Source organism: Talpa occidentalis, unplaced genomic scaffold, assembly GCF_014898055.3.
Source record: "Talpa occidentalis isolate TD23 unplaced genomic scaffold, MPIMG_talOcc4v2.1 talOcc4.6, whole genome shotgun sequence".
NCBI lineage: Eukaryota > Metazoa > Chordata > Mammalia > Eulipotyphla > Talpidae > Talpa > Talpa occidentalis.
The window spans coordinates 120,349,705-120,368,971 of record NW_023604972.1 but is presented as its reverse complement, the minus strand read 5'-3'; the positions used below and the strand labels follow the sequence as shown (position 1 = coordinate 120,368,971).

The window sequence follows — 19,267 nt, the reverse complement described above, 5'->3', positions numbered from 1 at the left end:
TGTTCCTGATCATAGGACATAGGTATGATTTCAGCTGTAGGCTTGTCATACATGGCCTTTATTATGTTGAGAAAAATTCCTTGTATATCTAATTTGTTGAGAGATTTTAACATGAAAGGAAGTACAATTTTGTAAAATGCTTTTTATCTATCTAATAAAATTATCATATGTTTTTAATCCTTCATTATGTTAACATGGTATTTATTTTTTGATTACTGATTTGCATATGTTGAAGGATTCTTGCCTCTCAGGGATAAATCCCGCTTGGTCATGGCATATGATCTTTTTACTATGCTGTTACATTTGGCTTGCTAGGATTTTGTAGAGGGCTTTTCACATCTATGTTATCAAGAATATTAGCCTGTAATTTTCTTGTAATGTCCTTATCTGGCTTTGGTATGAGGGTAATGCTGGCCTTATAAAGTAGGTTTGGAAGTGTTGCCTCCTCTTTAGTTTTTCTGGGAGAGTTTGAGAAGGATTGTTATTAATTTTTCCTTAAATGGTTTGGAAGAATTCTCCATTGAATTCATCTGGTACTGGATTTTCCTTTGTTGGGAGATTTTTGATAATTGCCTCAATCTCTTTACTCGCTCATCTGTTCAGGTTTTATATTTTCGCATGATTCATTCTTGGTAGTTTTTATGTTTAGAGGAATTTATATGTGTCTTCTAGACTCTCCAATTTGCTGTCATTCAGTTGTTGATGGTAGCCTCTCACGGTCTTTTGTATTCCTGTGGCATTAGTTGTAACATGTCCTCTTATGTATTTTTTGTGTTTAGCCCAACTATAGCCTAGACAATTTTGTTTATCTTTTCAGAAATCATTTGTAGTTTCATTGATCTTTACAATTGTCTTTTTGGTCTTTATTTCCTTGATTTCTGCCTGATTGTATTATTTCTTTTCCACATCTTTGGGCTTATTTTTTCTTCTTATTTTAGTTCCTTGAGGGGTGAAGTTAGGTTGTTTACTTGAGCTCGTTCTTTCTTTCTTAAGATAGACATTTATTCCTATAAAATTTCTTAGATGTGTTATTTTTTTATTAGGTGATAAAGTCTCTGAGAATGACATTGTGCCTATAGTTCCTTGGAAACTCAAAGGATATAGCCTCCATGGTGAATGCCCACTTGATAATCATGAATCACCTGTCAGTTGACAAGCCCAAGTCAACCACTTAGTGGGATTGATGGTGCCAAGAGAAATGATTGTCCACCAAGGTTGAGGTTGTCAATGAGGAAGTGGTCAAAATACACAGCAGAGGGACTAGAACAGAAAAATACAGCACCTGGTGGTTGTGTCACTTTGGATACATTATTTTCCTTCTATTAATTACTACATGGATAGAATGACAGACTCAACTGGATCATTGACCCTTAAAGCTTGAGGATCATAATTATTTTTGAAAAATCTGATATAAGCTAAAGGCATTTTGCTTTTGAACAATGAAGTGATTTTCGCACAGAAATCTTGCACACAATATGTGAAATTCTCCACACATTTAAACCAAATGATTTCTAGGGTACCCGATACCATTTTGGATTCTAACATTGGCAATGATTATTTATTTCCCCCCCAAAAAAATCCAGTGAATGCATCTTGGTTTCTTGAATTAGCTAGTTATCTTTTGAGTAGCAGCTGCTGATAGCATGCTATTTGCCCACCAGAACTCTTTCCCCAATCACTTTCCAAAGGGCTTCTACTGATCTGCTGAGATCCTGGATGCCCAGTATAACCCTGTTTTGTAATATTTGAAAATAGGCTTAAACCCTGCTGGTGGCTGACCATGTATATCAGATGGCAGCATATTCTTAGTCTCTTTTCCCCTCTGCTCTTTTTGTTGTGTTGGGAGAATTGCCAGGGTAATGTTGCTATGGTGACTTGATTGGCAACTCTGTGGTTAGGATAAAATAATTTTTCTTTAGTGGAAAAAGATAAAGCTATTTAATTGAGGATGATCTAAGACAGTGCTTTGGCTTAGTTATCTCTCTTTCAACTTCACCTTTACACTTTTGTACCTTAAGAGACTCTAAAACATTTAAATGCAAAACCCATGACAAAAATCAGAGGCAAAAAGTTAAAGGTTTTGAACTAGTATTCAATCTGCATGAGCTTTCCTCTCTCGTCTATATAATAAAATTAAATGTTAATGATTTCAATCTCTTCTTTGCTGAAAATACCATTTTCTTTCCTGTATTAAATACAAAATAACCACTTGTTTTGGTGGAGGGGAGAGGACTCTAATTTTTACCTGAAGTTAGGAGAGATGTTTGCAGGGATCACTGGGTAACAATGGCACATTCTGAGAGCAGTTACAGGTTATTTCCTCTCCAAATACAACAACAGAGATTCAACAAAGGGGAACAGGAGAGTTTTATCTAAAAGTCACATCTTTTCTGACTTGACTTTTAGTTGTTCCCTGTGGTTTTCCTCTGTGAAGTGATGTTGTTCTAATTTGAGTTTGTAAATGTGCTTCCTTCCACTCACTGTGGTTCTCTTTGATGACAATGCTAATTTCCTTGAGAAGCTCATCTTTAGGGAAAGGATATAAAGAAATAGAAACAAGCTCTACTTCCTTCTATTTCTCCAAATGTGAATTTTTATGAGATATGGGCCCACAAACTACTGACTAGCCCAGTAAGCTGGAGGAAGCATCTTTTACTGGACTTAAGGATTCCATTTGGCTTTCAAAATTCCTGCTAATGATAAAGTAGGTGAGCACACATTAAAGAAGTCTGAATATCATCCAGGTACCCCCTGTTAGTAAAATGAGTCCTTATTTTCTTTCATGATAAGTTGTCCATAAAAAACAGACATTAATCTTTTTTGCTTCCCGCTACCTTCTAAATATCTGTTACAAAGGTGTTTAACAAAGAGCAACTGAAAGGTGATCTGGAAGCATGATAAAACATGGAGAACAGGGCCTCCCTGGTGGTGCAGGAGGTTGAGCGCCATACTGTGAAGCTGTCCACAGCCTCTGCAGCATGGGTTCGATCCCAGCCAGCTGGCAAGAATCCCACATGTCGAAGCAGACCTCTCCTGTCTCACCCGCTGCTCCCCTCAGCGGTGTATTTCATCAGTTGGCCTGTTCTGCTCCCTGCTCTGTCTCTGGTGAATCCTCTCACCCTCCTGCGCATCTGGCCTGTACCCTGGATCTTGTATAAATAAATAAATCTTAAAAAAACATGGAGAACAGCCCCCCAATACTACCAACCCAATTTTTTATCTAATATCAAGGATCTTAATTCAACTTTCTCCCATCAACCCAAGTTGGCCTCACAACTTAGCAGCTCAAAAAAGTTAATGTTGAAGTTCAGTGCCCTAAAGTGTTTACTATTAGTACCTACTGCATAGGGTAGTTATGAGAAATAAATGAATTAAGCTATTAGGTCAATGTTTGGTACTTCACAAGCACTTGACAGACAGCTGCTATTATTAGCTTTAAACATAAAACCTCCACTGCAGTTAGGCCATTCATACTGTCCCCTAGATAAGCACAATCATGCCCAAATTTCATCCTTGATTCTTCTTACCTGGAATGCTTTTCTTTCTCCCATCACCTTTCTCCATATAAAGTAGCACTGTTCAAGAGAAATATAATGCAAGTCTACGTGAAACACTATGTTTTTCAATAGAGCATTAGAAAGGTAATAAGAAACAAGTGAAATAAATTTTAATCATATATATTTTAACCCATTGAATCAAAAATATCAACTAGAAATCATTATAAAAATTGTCATGTATTTTAAATTCATTTTGTTCTTTAAAATCTGGTGTGTGACTTATGCATATAACACATCTCAATTCAAACTAGCTGCATTTCAGGTGCCACACGAGCTGGTGGCACTGCCTTGAGGCACAAGGGCATAGAGCAAGCAGGTGGCCCTGGTTTGCCTGCTAGCTCTGTGCTGGGGGTACTCCCGAGATAATAGCTGACAGGTGCAGAGTGTTTATAGTGCACTGTGCAGAGGACTATCTAGCTCATTTAACCTTTTTGGCAGCTATCTTCGAAAAGTCCTTTTATCACCCTTGTTATACAGATGAGAAAATAGAAACTCTTTGAATGAAATTGCAGCTAGTTGGTCATAGAGACAGGATTTGCACAGCTCTGTGCTCTATCCAACTCTAGAAATCCTGCTTTTACCCTGTGTGTGCTGCCTCCCACATGGGCACTCCCAGGGAAGGCCCAGCCCCAGCTGGCTCTCAGGAGAACTGTAAAACCAGCCCTTCAGCACCATTGTACAAATTTGTTAAGAATAAGAATGGCTGTGAGCAGTATCTTCTTGGGTTTTCCCATGGTGATTCGTGTAATTAGTCACCCTATAAAACTTAAATTTGTTTATTTTGTGAGCAGATTGTGAATAGATGGAATCTGTGCTCTCCTGACCTCCTGGAATGGGGACTATCAGGGGACGGCTTGTTTATGAAACATCTGGAAGGCAGAGTCCTTGAGACTGAACTCCTATGTGAGGATCTTTTCACCATAGTCCAGACTGTGTGAGCAAAGTAGTGGATCTTTAAACAGCGCTTCATACTGGCCCTAAAAATGATCTACTTGCTTTTATTGGCAGGGACTTAAAAAATTATGACCTATGATTTAAAATCAAGATGACTTTTTGGATAGGAAATGGCAACTCATTTTAATAAGTATTGCTCCCAGTGTTCTAATGCTGTTAGTTTACATAGCCAGCAAACTTCCCTTCCCTCTGCTATTCCTGAACTATTGCTTTGTATTTTGTTTTTTGATCTGTAAAGGCCAGATTTCGACAAGAGTTGGACCTTAATCCAAGAGAATATCCAGATGGACTCCATGGTTATCAAGGGTCTCGATCCAGATACCAACTACCAGTTTGCTGTGAGGGCCATGAATCCCCATGGGCCCAGCTCCCGCAGCCGGCCCAGTGACACCATCCGTACCTCCCGTGAGTACAGTGGCCCTTCTGAAGCAGAGGGACCTGCCTTGCTGAGGTTGGAATGAGGACGCACTAGCCCAGGGCTCCATGGTGACTGCAGGGGACAGCCTGGGAGGGGCCATCCTCAGGCTTTCCGAGGGTGCTTTGGAAACTCAAGGCTCTCCACAGGGACACAGACTCGTTCTATGTCCAGGAGGTCAGCAGATTTATTTTTGCATCATCCTTAGGGAGCTTGAGGTTAGTGTTCTTTTAAATCACAAAACAGACCACATACCAAGATGACATGTGGCCTCTCCCCATACCCCCACTTTTCATCTTCTGAGAAAACAGGTTAATCTTAAAATCATGGGAGGAAAAAAAGACCCCAGATTCTTCTGAGTTAGTGTTCATCAGCAATCAAGGATCCTTAAGTAAAACCAGCACTGCTGAACCATGGTTTCAGAGAAGCTTCCAGAAGTCCCGGGCAAGCTCAGGTGTAGCTGGTGTCACAGGTTCGGTCTGCAGAGGGCCTGAGCGGAGGCTGCAGGAATACTGGCCAGTGTCTTCCTGACCTGGGGCTTTTGTGAAGAGTCATCAGATGCTGATTCTAGTCTGACTTTAGGAAGCTCCCACCTGTATAAGAACCCCATTTGGTCACTTAGACCACCTCATCACCCACTCATACATCTTAGGCTCTTGGAAAGGGAGGGGTGGGCACATAGACATCAACCTAGAACCCTATTATGTAGTGGAGAGACTTCAGATTTGAAATGTCTGTACTTTTTTTGCTTGAATTCTTGGTAGCTTTTTCAGCTTTGCCAAAAAAATTCCTCCTGAAGCACAAACTGCCCAGTCCTCCTTCTGCAGGTGAGGGGCTCTCAGGATAGACGGACGCTTTCAGCTACACATTGGCTTTCCATCAGCCAATGCCAAGACCCTTTTGCATTAGTTCTTTGAGTTTTTTAAAGATTTATTTTTATTAAGAACTGGGGTGCAGGCCAGAGGTGTGGGGTGGGTGAGAGGATTCACCAGAGACAGAGTGGGGAGCAGAACAGGTGGATCTACTGAAATGCATTGCTAAGAGGAGCAACGGAGAGACGGGAGAGGTCTGCTGTGTCATATGGGTCAGCTCCATGACTGGGGATGGAACTCAGGCCACAGCAGTGATAGCACTGAGACTTAACCCCTAGGCCACCAGTGAGGCCCCTCCTTGATCTGATTATAGTCCTCCCCTGTCTGCACACAAAACCCACAATGTAACACCCTGGGTCTCCATTGTTTCCTGGGTTAAAGATTCACCAACTTCCCCAAGTCCTAAGAATTTTGGCTCTTCTAAAAACCCTTATTCTAACCTTGAATGTTTGGGCTCTTTCCTTTGATTGAATTGTCAGGAGATAAAGGGATAAGGTGAGGATATCCATACACAAACACACACACACACACCCCCTACAATATCTATAAACATCCAGCAACTGCTTCCATCTTCTTTTTCACAATTTAGAAACTAAAATTTCCCAGGCATGTGGCAGGAATAAAGCTCCTTTCTAGAAGGAATGTTAACAATTCTACATCAAAGGGGGGCCTTTTGCTGGCTTGAGATTCTTGCTATCATCTTTGATGATACCGTGATGCATGGCCAAAACTGGAGTAACAGAATCTGGGGCAGGCCTTGGGATCTGACTGTATTTTGAAAAAATTAGTTTGTCCTTTTGGTATTGCAAACAAGGCAAGTCTTCTGGGCTGTGTGCTGCTATCGTTTGAGCTGCTAGGGTATCTCTTTCCTTCCGCCTTCAACATCTTCTCCTCAGAGATAAGGAAGTAAAAGTAGGTTGAGCTATAACAAGTTGGCCCTGGATGTGGGTGTGTGTGGGGAACAGTCAGGGGAGAGGGCATGGCTGAGAGCACCTTTTGAACTTTTTCTTTTTAAATTGAAACATTGGTCTGGTCTTGGAGTATCTGAAAATTGTTTCCTCATTAATTGGTGGACCCCAGCATTGTAGGTAAAGTGGATAAAGTCTGTGAAAGAGCTTTACTATTGATTGATCTTCTATGCAAAGTAAAATTTTCATTTCAAAGTAATTATGTGTAGGATGGCTGATTCAGTGAAAATGCCCAATTACGAAATAGTCTTAAATAAATGTAGTTTGATTCCTTCCCATACATAGGATCAAGCTCACATCAGTATAACAGAAATAGAATTTACTAGATGGCCCGTTTCATGAGCACATAAGAAACTGCTGTGATTGGCGTTTCAGCTGCGTCTTTCCCAAGATCACGTCTAATGTTCCAGAAAACCTGTATTTGCATATTCACATGTCTTATTTTGTCATTAGTTGAGACTGTTATTTGCTTCTAAATAATAGTCCATTTTTCCATTATCTAAAATTGCCTAATTACCAAAGAGCACTATTCTGAATTATAATAAATCCTAAATAACAAGGCTATCATTGTAGAAACCTCCTCTAAGCGAGGCACCATGCTAAGCACCACCTTTGAAATCCATACATGTGCTCACAAAAACTCTGTGCTGGAGAAATTGATTTTAAAAGAATCAAGTTTTTGAAAGGTTACATGTTATAACAAGAAAAATAATGATAAAGACAGGATATGATGAACTCAGGTTTGGCTGATTGCAAAGCTACTTTCCTGAGTGAGACTCAAGAATAAAGAATGTTCTTGTTCTTCTGATGCAAAAGAGCATGAGAATGGTAAGGCCTGCAAGGAAATAAAGGCCATGTCGAATCTCTGGACTGAGGAATTTCTGTCAGCACAGATGAGCCCTATATATCTATCTACATATATATATATATGTATATATATATACATATATATACATATATATATGTATGTATGTATATATGTATATATGTTTATTTTTTCCTTACAAAATTTGTAAGATACACTGTACATACAGTAATGTGGGTACAATATACTCCCAGGGGGCCTCCCCGGTGGCGCAGCGGTTGAGCGCTGGGTTGCGAAGCTGCCCGCAGCCTCTGCAGCGCTGGTTCCATCCCCGGCTGCTCCCCGGCCACTGGAGGAGGGTCCCACATGGCGCGCAGACCTCTCCTGCCGCCCGCTGCTCCCCTCAGCAGTGTACCTCGGTCCTTCTGCCTGCTCTGCTCCCCGCTCTGGCTCTGGTGAATTCTCTCACCCTCCTGCGCTTCTGACTGTACCCAGTGCTTGTATAAATAAATAAATACATCTTAAAAAAAAAAACCATATATATATATATATATACACTCCCAGGACTGAAATTTGACTGCTGTGCATTGGGATAACCTGGTAGTTGACAGCCCGTAGCCCTTCTGACTGGATAGAAAAAAGCCAAGCCAATGGTTTAATAGTTGGAAAGAATTTGTGAGACCAGTGTTTCTTTCAGGCTGCGCCATTTTTTTTGTTCCCACTGTCCCACCTCAAGGTCCTTCCTCCAAGCCTGTTTTCTTGGTTCTGTGCCCACTTCCTCCTTATACAGCAAACTTCAGAATGGAATGTTCAAATTGACTGCTGAGATGCAGGTGTCTGCAGGGAACCATTAGATTCCCCTTCACCCCCTGACACCAGCACCCACTGACTTCTCTGTTGTCTGTTTATCTTAGGCCCACACCTACCTCCTTTCCTAAGGAAGGATAATACATCAGCTTCACTAACTAATAAAGCGTGAGCTTCCCGCTGGATCTATTAATGCCAGACCGTATTAGCAGTTTAATTGTTTAATGGGGACAATTGGTAGATCTCAGTGGCTCTTGAGCCTGTGGTTAATGAAAGCCAGACCCTACTGTTTTCCTCAATTGGCACTCGGCCTGTGAGGAAAAGCAGGGTTGTGGTGTCTTCATTGGAGTGTGGAGAGGATTATTCACGTCTTACCTCAGCTCCACAAAGTTACAAGTAAAATGGGAAGAAAACACTAAAACCTTTACATGTCCAGGGCCTCTAGGGAGAAATAGGATCATTTCAGTGACGTTGAATAATAATGCTGTTATAGGGCAGCCCCGATATTGAACAGGTTCCTGGCTGTGGGTCCTCACCCGAGCGCTTTAAAGGGACTTATTAATACTCTACTACAGACACACACAAAAGGTTAATAAAAGGTTTATTTACAAGAGAAAAGGAAATAAGGAAAATGTACAACTCAGGGAGAAAATAGGGAAATAAAGTCTTTCATGCGTCCTACCCGATCCGCCGAACTGGAAACCCAAAGTCACTCTCAGAGCTGGCCGGACGCTGCAAGCTGGCGGAGAGCCAAAATGGGGGACCCCCAAAGCCCACGTGTCTGCCTTTTATATCCACCTGGCTGCTTAACCCCACCCTCAGGTCCCAGCCACCTTCCCTTTGGTGGTGATGGGATTTGGAGTTTCCAGTGTCTTTGGCTTTGGCCTGGGGTGGAGGTGGAGTCCACAAAGCCTGTATGGAATTAGCTTTAGGACATCCTGTTCCCCCTAACAATGCCACCTGATATTTATTTGAGCAATATGTGAGGAAAGTCAAGTGGTATTATTCTGTTCCTGCAAGAAACAGAGACAAAGATCATGGCCTCTCAGTCCTTATCCCATCCTGCTCTATTTTTTTCCTTCAAGAAAGAAATATCAACTTTATAGTCTGCCTTATTATTCTATGGCATTCTTTCTTACCTGAAATTGACCTTACAGATTAGCCAATGCGAACAGGGTTCTCTGTGGAGCCTCCAGAACAGAGTAAAAACAGGAGACCTTGTTGGGGATGTGTTCGTGTCCTCACTGGGATCCAGCTTAGCTTAATCAAGAAGGATGGACCAAGTAAGAAGGCCATGAACTGTACCTAACAGAAATGGCAGACATAAAAGTCATGTGTTTTCTCTTTCCCCAAGACAAATGAGATGAAATGAAAAATAACTGTGTGGCCAACTCCAGGATTGTATAACCACACCCCGGGGGTGAAATATGTTCCTATGCCCAAAAGGTTTAATTTCTCCTGTTCTGTCCTTATGATACAGCAGAGAAAGAGCCACTAAGTTCTTCGCTGAAGTGAAGTCGGTTTCCTCGGGGCAGTCCCCAGTAGAAGGTGTTTTTTTCATTCCTAGTAGAAGTCATTTTGCTCTTTCTGATCTTGCAGCTTTTCTACCTGCTGCTTCTCCTGCCTGGAACACTCCAGATCTTCCCACTCTCCCACTCCCCCCAAAGTTCCATGTCATTATGTCCCTTCCTGAGATAGACTTCCCTGAACTTTACACTCACAGTTACCCCATCCCTGCTTTAATTTTTCAATAGTCCTTTTGTTGTAGAGCAACCCCGATACAAAACGGGGTGCCTGACTGTGGGTCCTCACCCGCGCGCTTATAAGGACTTATCAATGCTCTACTGCAGGCACACGCGAAAGGTTAATAAAAGGTTTATTTACAAGGGAAGGGGAAATGAGGAAATGTACAGCTCTGGGAGAAAAGTGGGAGACAAAGTTTTAAATGAGTCCTACCCGATCCGCCGATCAGGAATCCCAAAATGGCGCTCTCAGAGTTGGCCGCCAGCCAGGAGCGGTGAAGACAGGAGGCGAGCAATCGCGTGAGACCCCAAGGCCCACGTGTTTGGTTTTTATATCCAACCTGGCTGCCCAACTCCACCCTCAGGTCCCAGCCACCCTCCCTTTGGTGGTGATGGGATTTGTCTTTCCCAATGTCTTGATGGCTTTAGTCTGGAGTGGGGGTGGGGTCCACAAAGCCTGTATGGGATTAACTCAGGACATCATTTCCCCCTAACACTTTTACTGATTAAAACTATTATATATATCTTTCTGTAAAGGGCAAGATGGTAAATACTTTGGGATTTTTGGGTCCTCTCTGCTATTGGAGCCTAAAAGCAGCATGGACATGTGTCTGTGTCCAACCAGACTTTACCAACAGGCACGGACACTTGAATTTAACATAACATGTCCCAAAAGATTTTTTTTATTTTCTTTCAACCACTTAAGAATGCAAAAAGCCGGCCTCCCTGGTGGCGCAGGCGATTGAGCGCAGCGCTGTGAAGCTGTCTGCAGCCTCCTCAGTGCCAGTTCGATCCCCACCAGTCACAGAGCAACCCACATGGCGCGGCAGGCCTCTCCTGTCTTGCCTGCTGCTCCCATCAGCAGAGTATTTCAGTCAGTCTGCCTGTTCTGTTGCCCGCTCTGTCTCTGGTGAATCCTCTCACCCTCCCACACGTGTCCTGTACCCGGGTTCTTGTATGCATAAATAAATAAATCTTTCTTAAAAATGCAAAAAGCATTCCTTATCTCATGTGCTATTAAAAATGATTAGAGATGACAGTTTAGGGATATACACAAACCTTATGTGACATGAAGTGGCGAGTCTTCCTCTCAAAGGTCCAAAGAACTGCAAGGTAGGGAGGGATGTAGGAAGCCTTTATATGATAAGTAACAGTAAACATGGAAGAGAAACTCTAAGGTTAAAGGAAGTAAGTATAGAGGTCAGAAGTGGCTTGCTTTTGGTGACTCATGACTGGATATACAGCATCTCTGGTCATGGAGCATTTATAGGAACATGGAAGTGGACCAAGTTTCGGTTTGCTGACTCAGCCCCAGAACAGGAGCAGTTCCATCTTGCACCTGCAAATCTGTAGCAACAGGACAGGAACAGATGGTGATCCAGGTTTGCTGACCTCTCTGCTATGTTGTTGGGACTTCCTGGCCCCCAAATTTTAAGAGGTTCTATAGTACATTTGGGAAAACCGCTTATAAGTAGCAATGGTGTCGAACTTAAAAAGTATCGATAAATGCATTTCAATGAAATTGGCCCTTTGACAGACATGCCTTCAGTTTAATTTTCACATGAATATTCTCAAGCAAGAGACCTGGAGAACCTGTAACCCCATCGCATTGAAACAGGTTGGCGCCGCTCGAATGAGGCGGGTAAGGGGAGAGGAAGAGAGGACTCTGGGGGAAGGTTGCTTTGCTCAGCATTACCCCAGGAGCTTGGGATAGGCCTATAAATTGGTGAGGATAACAGATTTATAAATCTTTAGAATGTAAGACTAAAAAGGGAACAGGGGGAAGAACAAATCATTGGTTTCACTCATAACCTGGACAAATCTGCATTTTAAGTGTGCAGTTTGTGCATAAACATAACTTCCAGTGTGATTTTACATTCTAGTGCCCTCCGTGGTGCTTGAGCTATTGATTTGCTAATGCACCCATGCCTGTAAATCTGAGTAACATTCATTTGCACAACTTTATTGGTTTTAGAGGGAATGATTCACTTTGCTGTTTAAATACCTGCTACCTATTAATTGCTCTCCTGAGGCCTTTGTACATCTTATATTACCATACATTTACTTATAATCAGTACGCCGATATTTTACCCTCTCTGGCTAGACAGGGAAGAAAGATTAAAACAAATCATAAGAAAATATAATTTTCTGAACAAGCACTCACAATGTCTGATCAGTCAGTCTGCAGGTAGCTACCATCAGCATGGTGAGCAACCATACACTATTTTCAATAAATTTTTAAATATTAATTTATTGAAGTAAATAATACATGCATGCGCTTAACCAATTCTTCTTTTGTTTCCTTTTCCTTCCTATTGTTCTTTTTCCTATATACTCATCATTTCATGGTTAATCTTTTCTGTTCTTTCCTTTAAAGCACTTCTTGCTTGTACACAATTCTCCATCAGGGTGGCTTCTGAGCATCTCAATTCCTGATCACTTAGGTTCTTTGATGAGACAGTGAGGCAATCACTGTGGTCCACCATGGAGCTGAGATGTATGAAATTACCTTAGATGGTGACCGACTTAGAGGTTAGTCATCTATGCAACTGAAAAAGAAATGCATTTATACAAAAGTTTGCCCCTAAGAAGCAACTGTGACAGAAAAGATAACTTAAGTAATGATCTCAGGTGTGACAAGGCTTCTGGTAGAAAACAGAGGCACATGAACTGGGTAATTTGGAGTGAGTTTAGTGAAAGGACTGTCTGCTGAAGTTTGGGTAGGGTGTAAGGAAGTCGAAAGGGCTCAACGAATGGAGACAGACAGGGATGATCATCAGTGAGAGCCTTGAGCAGCAGATCCCACGTCCTGCGACAGCCTCAGGGTACAGATATGCTGGCTCCTCCCTCCTCTCTTCCCACTCTCCTGCTGGTGCTTCCCAATGGGTAGAACACAGCTGGCAGCCAGACAGCTCAGTCTCCCAGGGCGCAGGACACAGAAGAGAAGGGCAGATGTGGGTGGGTAGGGATAGAGGAAAGTAATCCACCATCTCATAGAATCCATCATCTAATAGAATAAAACAACAGTGACTTTTATGTGAATCCCACCAGAATAGAGCTTGTGTTTTGGCATTTCATTCTTAAAAGTTTAGGGCTCAGACCGTATTGCCTTCATCTTTGCCTACTTATTATATTGCCTTGAATTTAGATGACAATTAAATTTCTTAGTCAAATTCTTGTTGATTAAAGATTTTATTAAACTCATAAAGCTGGAAAGGGCCTCCTCCTTATTCAGCACAAGAAGAAACCAGGGCCATAATGACTCAGCCATCTGCTCAGGGTCACCATTGGGCAAGAATCCATTTTGGTGATTACCTAGTTTTCAACTTGATTCCTAAACTTAGTGGAATTTCTTTTCTTCTAAAGAATCAGTTCCCCAAGTTATGTTACAATATTTTCCTTTATTTTTTCAAGCAAATATTTAGTGCTGGGAACTGTTTCAGATGCTGGGGATTCAGCCATGAGCAAAAGACAAAAGTCATCCCTGACCTTCCTGAGTTTATTACATTCCAGCCAGTGTGGACAAAGAACAGATAAATTAAAAAGTGTAGACTGCATGTCAGATGGTGGTAAGGATAAAACAAAACAGGAAAGGTAATGGAAAGTCTGTGGATGCATCCTGAGAAACAGGCATTTCTAAGTGTGTGTGTGTCCATCCATTCACCTGGGGAAAGAATATTCCAGGAAAATGATGAGATCCTGATACGGTAGCCTCCTGGGATGCTCAAGGAAGATCAGGGAGACCTGTGCACTGCATTAGGGGCTCTAGGGTAGACAAATGGAAGGAAATGAGGTCAGAAAGAAAGAAAGGTCACAGTTGCTGGAGGCTGGTTAGCACCTTGGAGGCTGTTGGCAGCTGTTGCACTTTGTTTTTTTCTTGGAGAAAGATAAGAAAGTTGGCAGCAGAGGGGGCCAGGGCAGAGGGAATGAAAAGACCCTACTTAGGTTTCAACAATGTCATTCTCACTGACGTGTGAAGGTAGAGAGCAAGGACAAGTGCAGGGAGATCAACTAAGGAAACCAATAATCACAAAGTAGAAAATATTCTGCTGTCTCTAAATAGAACCTGTAATAATATTATTATTAGAAAACAAATTTAAGAACATGAAAGATCAAAATGAAAATTATTTCTAATCTCAGCATGCAGACATAATCACTACTAAAATTTGGGTATATAATCTTCCTGAATTTTTTGAAACCAATGATGAAATTCTAATACATATACTTTTTCTGTGTAACTATATACTATACAATCTTCACATGTAAATTTTAATTAATTTTAATGACCACAGTGTATTCCACTGTAAAGTTAGCTACATTTGACTAATTCTTTTTTGATGGACATTTAGATTGTTTCACTCTCATAAAAGTTGGACTTCTTAATCGTGCCATTAATTTGTTTTAGTCTAAGTTTACGTTTACCTTTTTGATAACTTTATGAAATGGGTAAGTCAGGACTATTACCTCTCCCTTATGATTATTGATGGATAGACTATTGCATACCCTCCAAGTGATAATATGGATGACATTTGAACCCCAAGTCCCTTACCTTCTATTTTAATTGTCAGCAAGTATTTTGATACATAACATCCTGAAGTATGATGTTCAAATACACTCTGAGACAAAAATCTTATTCATAAGCAGAAAATCATCTTCCATAAGAACAAAACTGTCTTTTAAGCTCGGGTCTCATGTTGGAGGTTTTGGTGAGTCCATCTTCTCGTTACATTCCTTTGGGGAGTCAGAGAGCAGTCATCAAACATATATTAGTACTGCCATCTCGCTTCAACCCTTGCATCTACCATATTTAAAAATGCAAGTGTATGTCTCTTCTTGTCCACTGAAATGCTTCTCCCACCAATAGTCTTGACTGTGTGATCATAGGGATTCCAGAGGCCAGGCATGGAAAGGATCACAGCGAGGAGTGAACCACAGCTGTTGCTCATGGGATTCATTGGGTAGATGACCGCCGTTCACAAGTCATCCAGCAGATGGCGCAAGTCCACACACTTTGAGAGTCAAAGAGCCTTTTGGACTATCAGTTTGGAGTCTCTTGAAGTGTTTAAAAGGAGAGCAAAACAGTGTAGTTGCAGTATGTTGCCTCAGATGTGTGATTTCTTCCATGGTTAGCTAGACCCAAACACAATGGGGGACAGCAACTAATTTAAATTTTAGTTTTTGTAGTTGGAAGAAAAGTTCTCCAGCAGACCCTGAAATCTCGCTTGTACTTTGAGTCCTTTATAACTTCCTAATGTACTGATGCAATATATTTCTTTCTAAAATAAAATGAAATAAAGGGCTGTCAAATTCTTCAAGAATTTACACAGTGAAAATGAGGGAGAGTGAGATAAGAAAAAGTACAAATGACTCAAGTTAGGACTTTCTTGACTTCTTTATTTTGCTTCCCACATGAGCACTGGTAATTATTTACAAAAGTCTGGAAAATGTCTTTCTGATGTTCAAGAAAGTAAAGATTTGGTTTTGAGTCTATGGTGATTATTTAACTTAGTTAAGTATATATTTATCAATTCATTTGAAAAATGTGCATTCAGTGCTGGTCACATGCCTGGGAATTTCTGGGTGCTGGGTCTCAGCAACAAACAAGATAGACAATCTCTGCCTCTGTGGAGGTTGTTTGTGGAGAATTAGTCTCAGTACGTGAGTAAATAATACAACAAGTATTTGTTATATTACATAAATAGTCTATCAAGCTGGAAAATGAACCAACATTCAGAAATCAAATAGAGTAAAATCTTTCTCAGACTTTTTAAGAACTGCCAAAAATCTGCATGCAGCCAGCACACATGCCTATCGCAAAACACACGTGTGGAAGGCAAATGCCTCACATCAGCCACGCTATATGCAGAGCGCTCTATTTTTATAACATCCAGTTCCAGTTTTCTTAAATGCTGTCATGCCCCCACTGAATTATTTTTACTATCTGCTAATGGGTTTGAAATCATCAGTTGAATAACACTGAATCAAATGCATGAGAGAATTGAATATCATTTTGTATAAACTATGTATTTGCACTGAAAGTTATAAAGTAAGGATATCCAACTAGCCCCACAGTATCGAGGTGTTCCGAGCATGGAGTTGGGGTGTGGTTGATGGTGTGGATCTGGGAGGTAGGCTGGCAAGGCTTTACAGCAAGGTGACATTGGGAATTTGTAAAGGTGGAATGGGATTTGTGCAAAGGGATTGGGGATGAAGAGCAGGAGAATCCAAGCAGATCGTTTGCTGGGTTAAGTGTTGAGAGAGATCTTTGAGGATATGCATGAGACCAAAGGATACAGAGACCAAAAGATACAGAGCCCAGAGGTAAAAAGCAAAAACCCACCATGTACCCTGCTGTTGGGCTAATGCAAAGTCACTGCCATTGGTGGATTACTCTCTTCTTCATTCACAGGATAAAGACCATAATCCATATACTCCTTAGCTTGACATTCAGAATCAAAATCTTGCCACCCTCGCAAAATTTTACTCCAGTCTTGCTAGCTTGGGCCTCCTCCCCAGGGGGAGTCATCTAGTCCCACCCACTGCTACAGAAATCTCCAACTCACCTCTTGGTCTTCCCTTCTGAGCATTTTCTCAACGTGTAGCTTTTAAGCCATTGCTGAAATTCTTCCCCTAGAAAGCATCCCATGGTGAGCCCCGACAATTCCATTTGTTATTCACACAGTGGATCCTCAGCATTAGCATTTTGTGATTTTCTCTATGATGGAGGCAGGTTTGGTTCAAGAAGCCTCAGTGCTTGGAAGCCTTTGGCTACACCCCAGTCGCCTCCTCTCTGTCTTGGCCTAATCAATATGCCAATATCTAGTTGAAAATTAGAACAGATCACTCTTTTTCCTATTTATTTCAAAAAGGTTTCTTGGGAACAACTTAATCTCATAACCCTGAGAGAGACTGACTTGCTCCTGTCCAGACTCCATTAATTATTGGGCAGGCTCATGGGTCAGAGGGAGGACAGAAGCCAGACTCCCTTCTTTGATTTAAGACTGACCTGGACTCCCAGTGGCAATATATACAAAGAAGGAGTTATTTTCGTCATGGCGGGGCATAATGGGACACTTCCCGGCTTAGTTACCACTGATCCTTTCTTCTTTTGGAACACAACCTCACAAAGACATCTGAATGTTTTTAAATTTTTGTTTCACGCATGTGCAAAATAATTTGAGGATGTTTATGCGTAAGCGCATACACACACCTTATTCTAAAAGGCGTATAGTAAGATCATCAGAAACCAAATAAAGACTGAAGATATAATTGAATGAGATGAGACAGTTACTTAATTCCTGGATGTCACTGAACTCTGAGATTCCTTTTAGCAAAAACAAGAACCAAATAAGGAACTTTAGAGAATCTTCTGTCAGAGAAAAGCATGTAAACCAGTTTTTCAGTGCAAAATACATTTTTTCTGGATACTGTTCTAGGAAGAAATTACCAACTGAATCATTATATAAAAAATGTTGAGTATTATAATGAACACTGACTTTAATAGTGGTTTAACAGATGAGGTAATATTTTTTACATGACTCAATTTTTACTGATCCTTATTAAAAATTGAATTGTAGTTGAGTAATGGCATTTTTAGGGGGGTGATCAAAGTTGACAGAAAGAAAACCCTTAGAAAATTAGGAACATCAATGATTAGTATGTCCTTTGAAGTTATTTTTTAATGTATTTTTTTTAAGATTTATTTATTTTTATACAAGAGCTAGGGTATATAGGCCAGAGGCACAGGAGGGTGAGAGGATTCATCAGAGAAAAAGCAGGGCACAGAACAGGCAGACTGACAAAATACACTGCTGAGGGGAGCAGTGGGCATGACAGGAGAGGTCTGTGATGCCATGTGGGTATCTCCCTGGCCAGCCGGGAATCGAACCGGTGCTGCAAAGGCTGCAGACAGCTTCACAGTGCTGTGCTCCACCCTCTGCGCCACCAGGGAGAACCTCCTTTGAAGTTATTCAGCAAATTTCTTGTGTGTATTTTAGAGACCAATAACCTAATACACATTCTGCTATTGAATATCAGAGGTACTTTTTTAAAATTGTAGTTGAAGTAACATTTCAGGGTTATCTTAATTCTTTTTAGTTCAGACACTCTTTTGAAGGTAGTAGAACTTATTTTGCCTTCTGAATTTGTCTATACTAAGTCACAATCTACATAAATCATCTCCTGGATCATGTATTTCAAAGTCAAGTATTTCTTTATTTGTCCAACTTCTTCTCTACACAGAAGTCATGGTGAATCCTAAAGTTTTTCTCTGTTCTATGACTGTCTTGTAGCTCTTCAGCTCAGTGTGGTTTCATTAGTTTTAGAGGAAACATCTGCCCTTTCAAACTATATTAGTTTTTTTTTCCTAGTTCAGACAGATTTATTTTTATGCTTTCAAAATTTTGTTTCTATTATTCTGGCAAATACCAAAGAAACAGCCATAATCCAACAGCAGACCTTGTCATCTGTATCTACACCCTGAGCTATTATTTATTTGTTTTCATATTTTTTCATTTCTGACATTTTTCTCAACATCCTGCGAGAATTTCTCTGGTTCAACCCCACATCAACTGATTCAAGTTTCTAAAACATTGTTTTTGTTCCTTATTATCATAGATGTGGATTTTCATTCTGCTATAAAAATCAAGCTTTATCACTTGCTTTGTTTTTTATTCTGAGCAACTTCAGGCATAGCAGAAAAATACCAGGTTTTCCTGCATCTCCGTGACCCAGCTGTGCTGCATCTTAAGAGCTACCACATTTTCTTCAGTGTAATAAAAATACAGCATTTCAGGTACAGGGGCAGCCCCTGCAAACTCCACACCCCCATGTCATCTTTTTCCTCTTCCTGAGAGGGATTTGCATTTAGCGTTTCTGACTTCCCTATATGTTTTACTTGTTGTATTAATGTATAGAACTTTGGTTAGATTTACCCCAAGTTTCTTATATTTGGAAGTCTTTTAAGTTTTTTTTCCAATCTGACATTTTCTTTTATTCTTGCAATTTTCTTTTCATGAACTTTTCCCATGTATATTGAGGAAAATGTACATTCTTCTTTTGGTGTCTAGGACTCTATGCCCTTTTGATCAAGATTATGGTTTCACATCTTCTACATTGTGAGCTTAATCTATAAATTACTGAAAAAGA

General features: G+C 40.7%; 1 protein-coding gene across 1 annotated transcript in view; it reads left to right on the top strand.

Moving 5' to 3' along the window:
* Positions 1–19,267, top strand: part of EGFLAM (EGF like, fibronectin type III and laminin G domains) — a 147,773-nt gene that overhangs the window by 72,718 nt on the left and 55,788 nt on the right. The window contains exon 7 of the mRNA XM_037530083.2: positions 4,750–4,916. Coding sequence (XP_037385980.1) covers positions 4,750–4,916 — 167 coding nt within the window. The remainder of the gene's footprint in view (positions 1–4,749; positions 4,917–19,267) is intronic.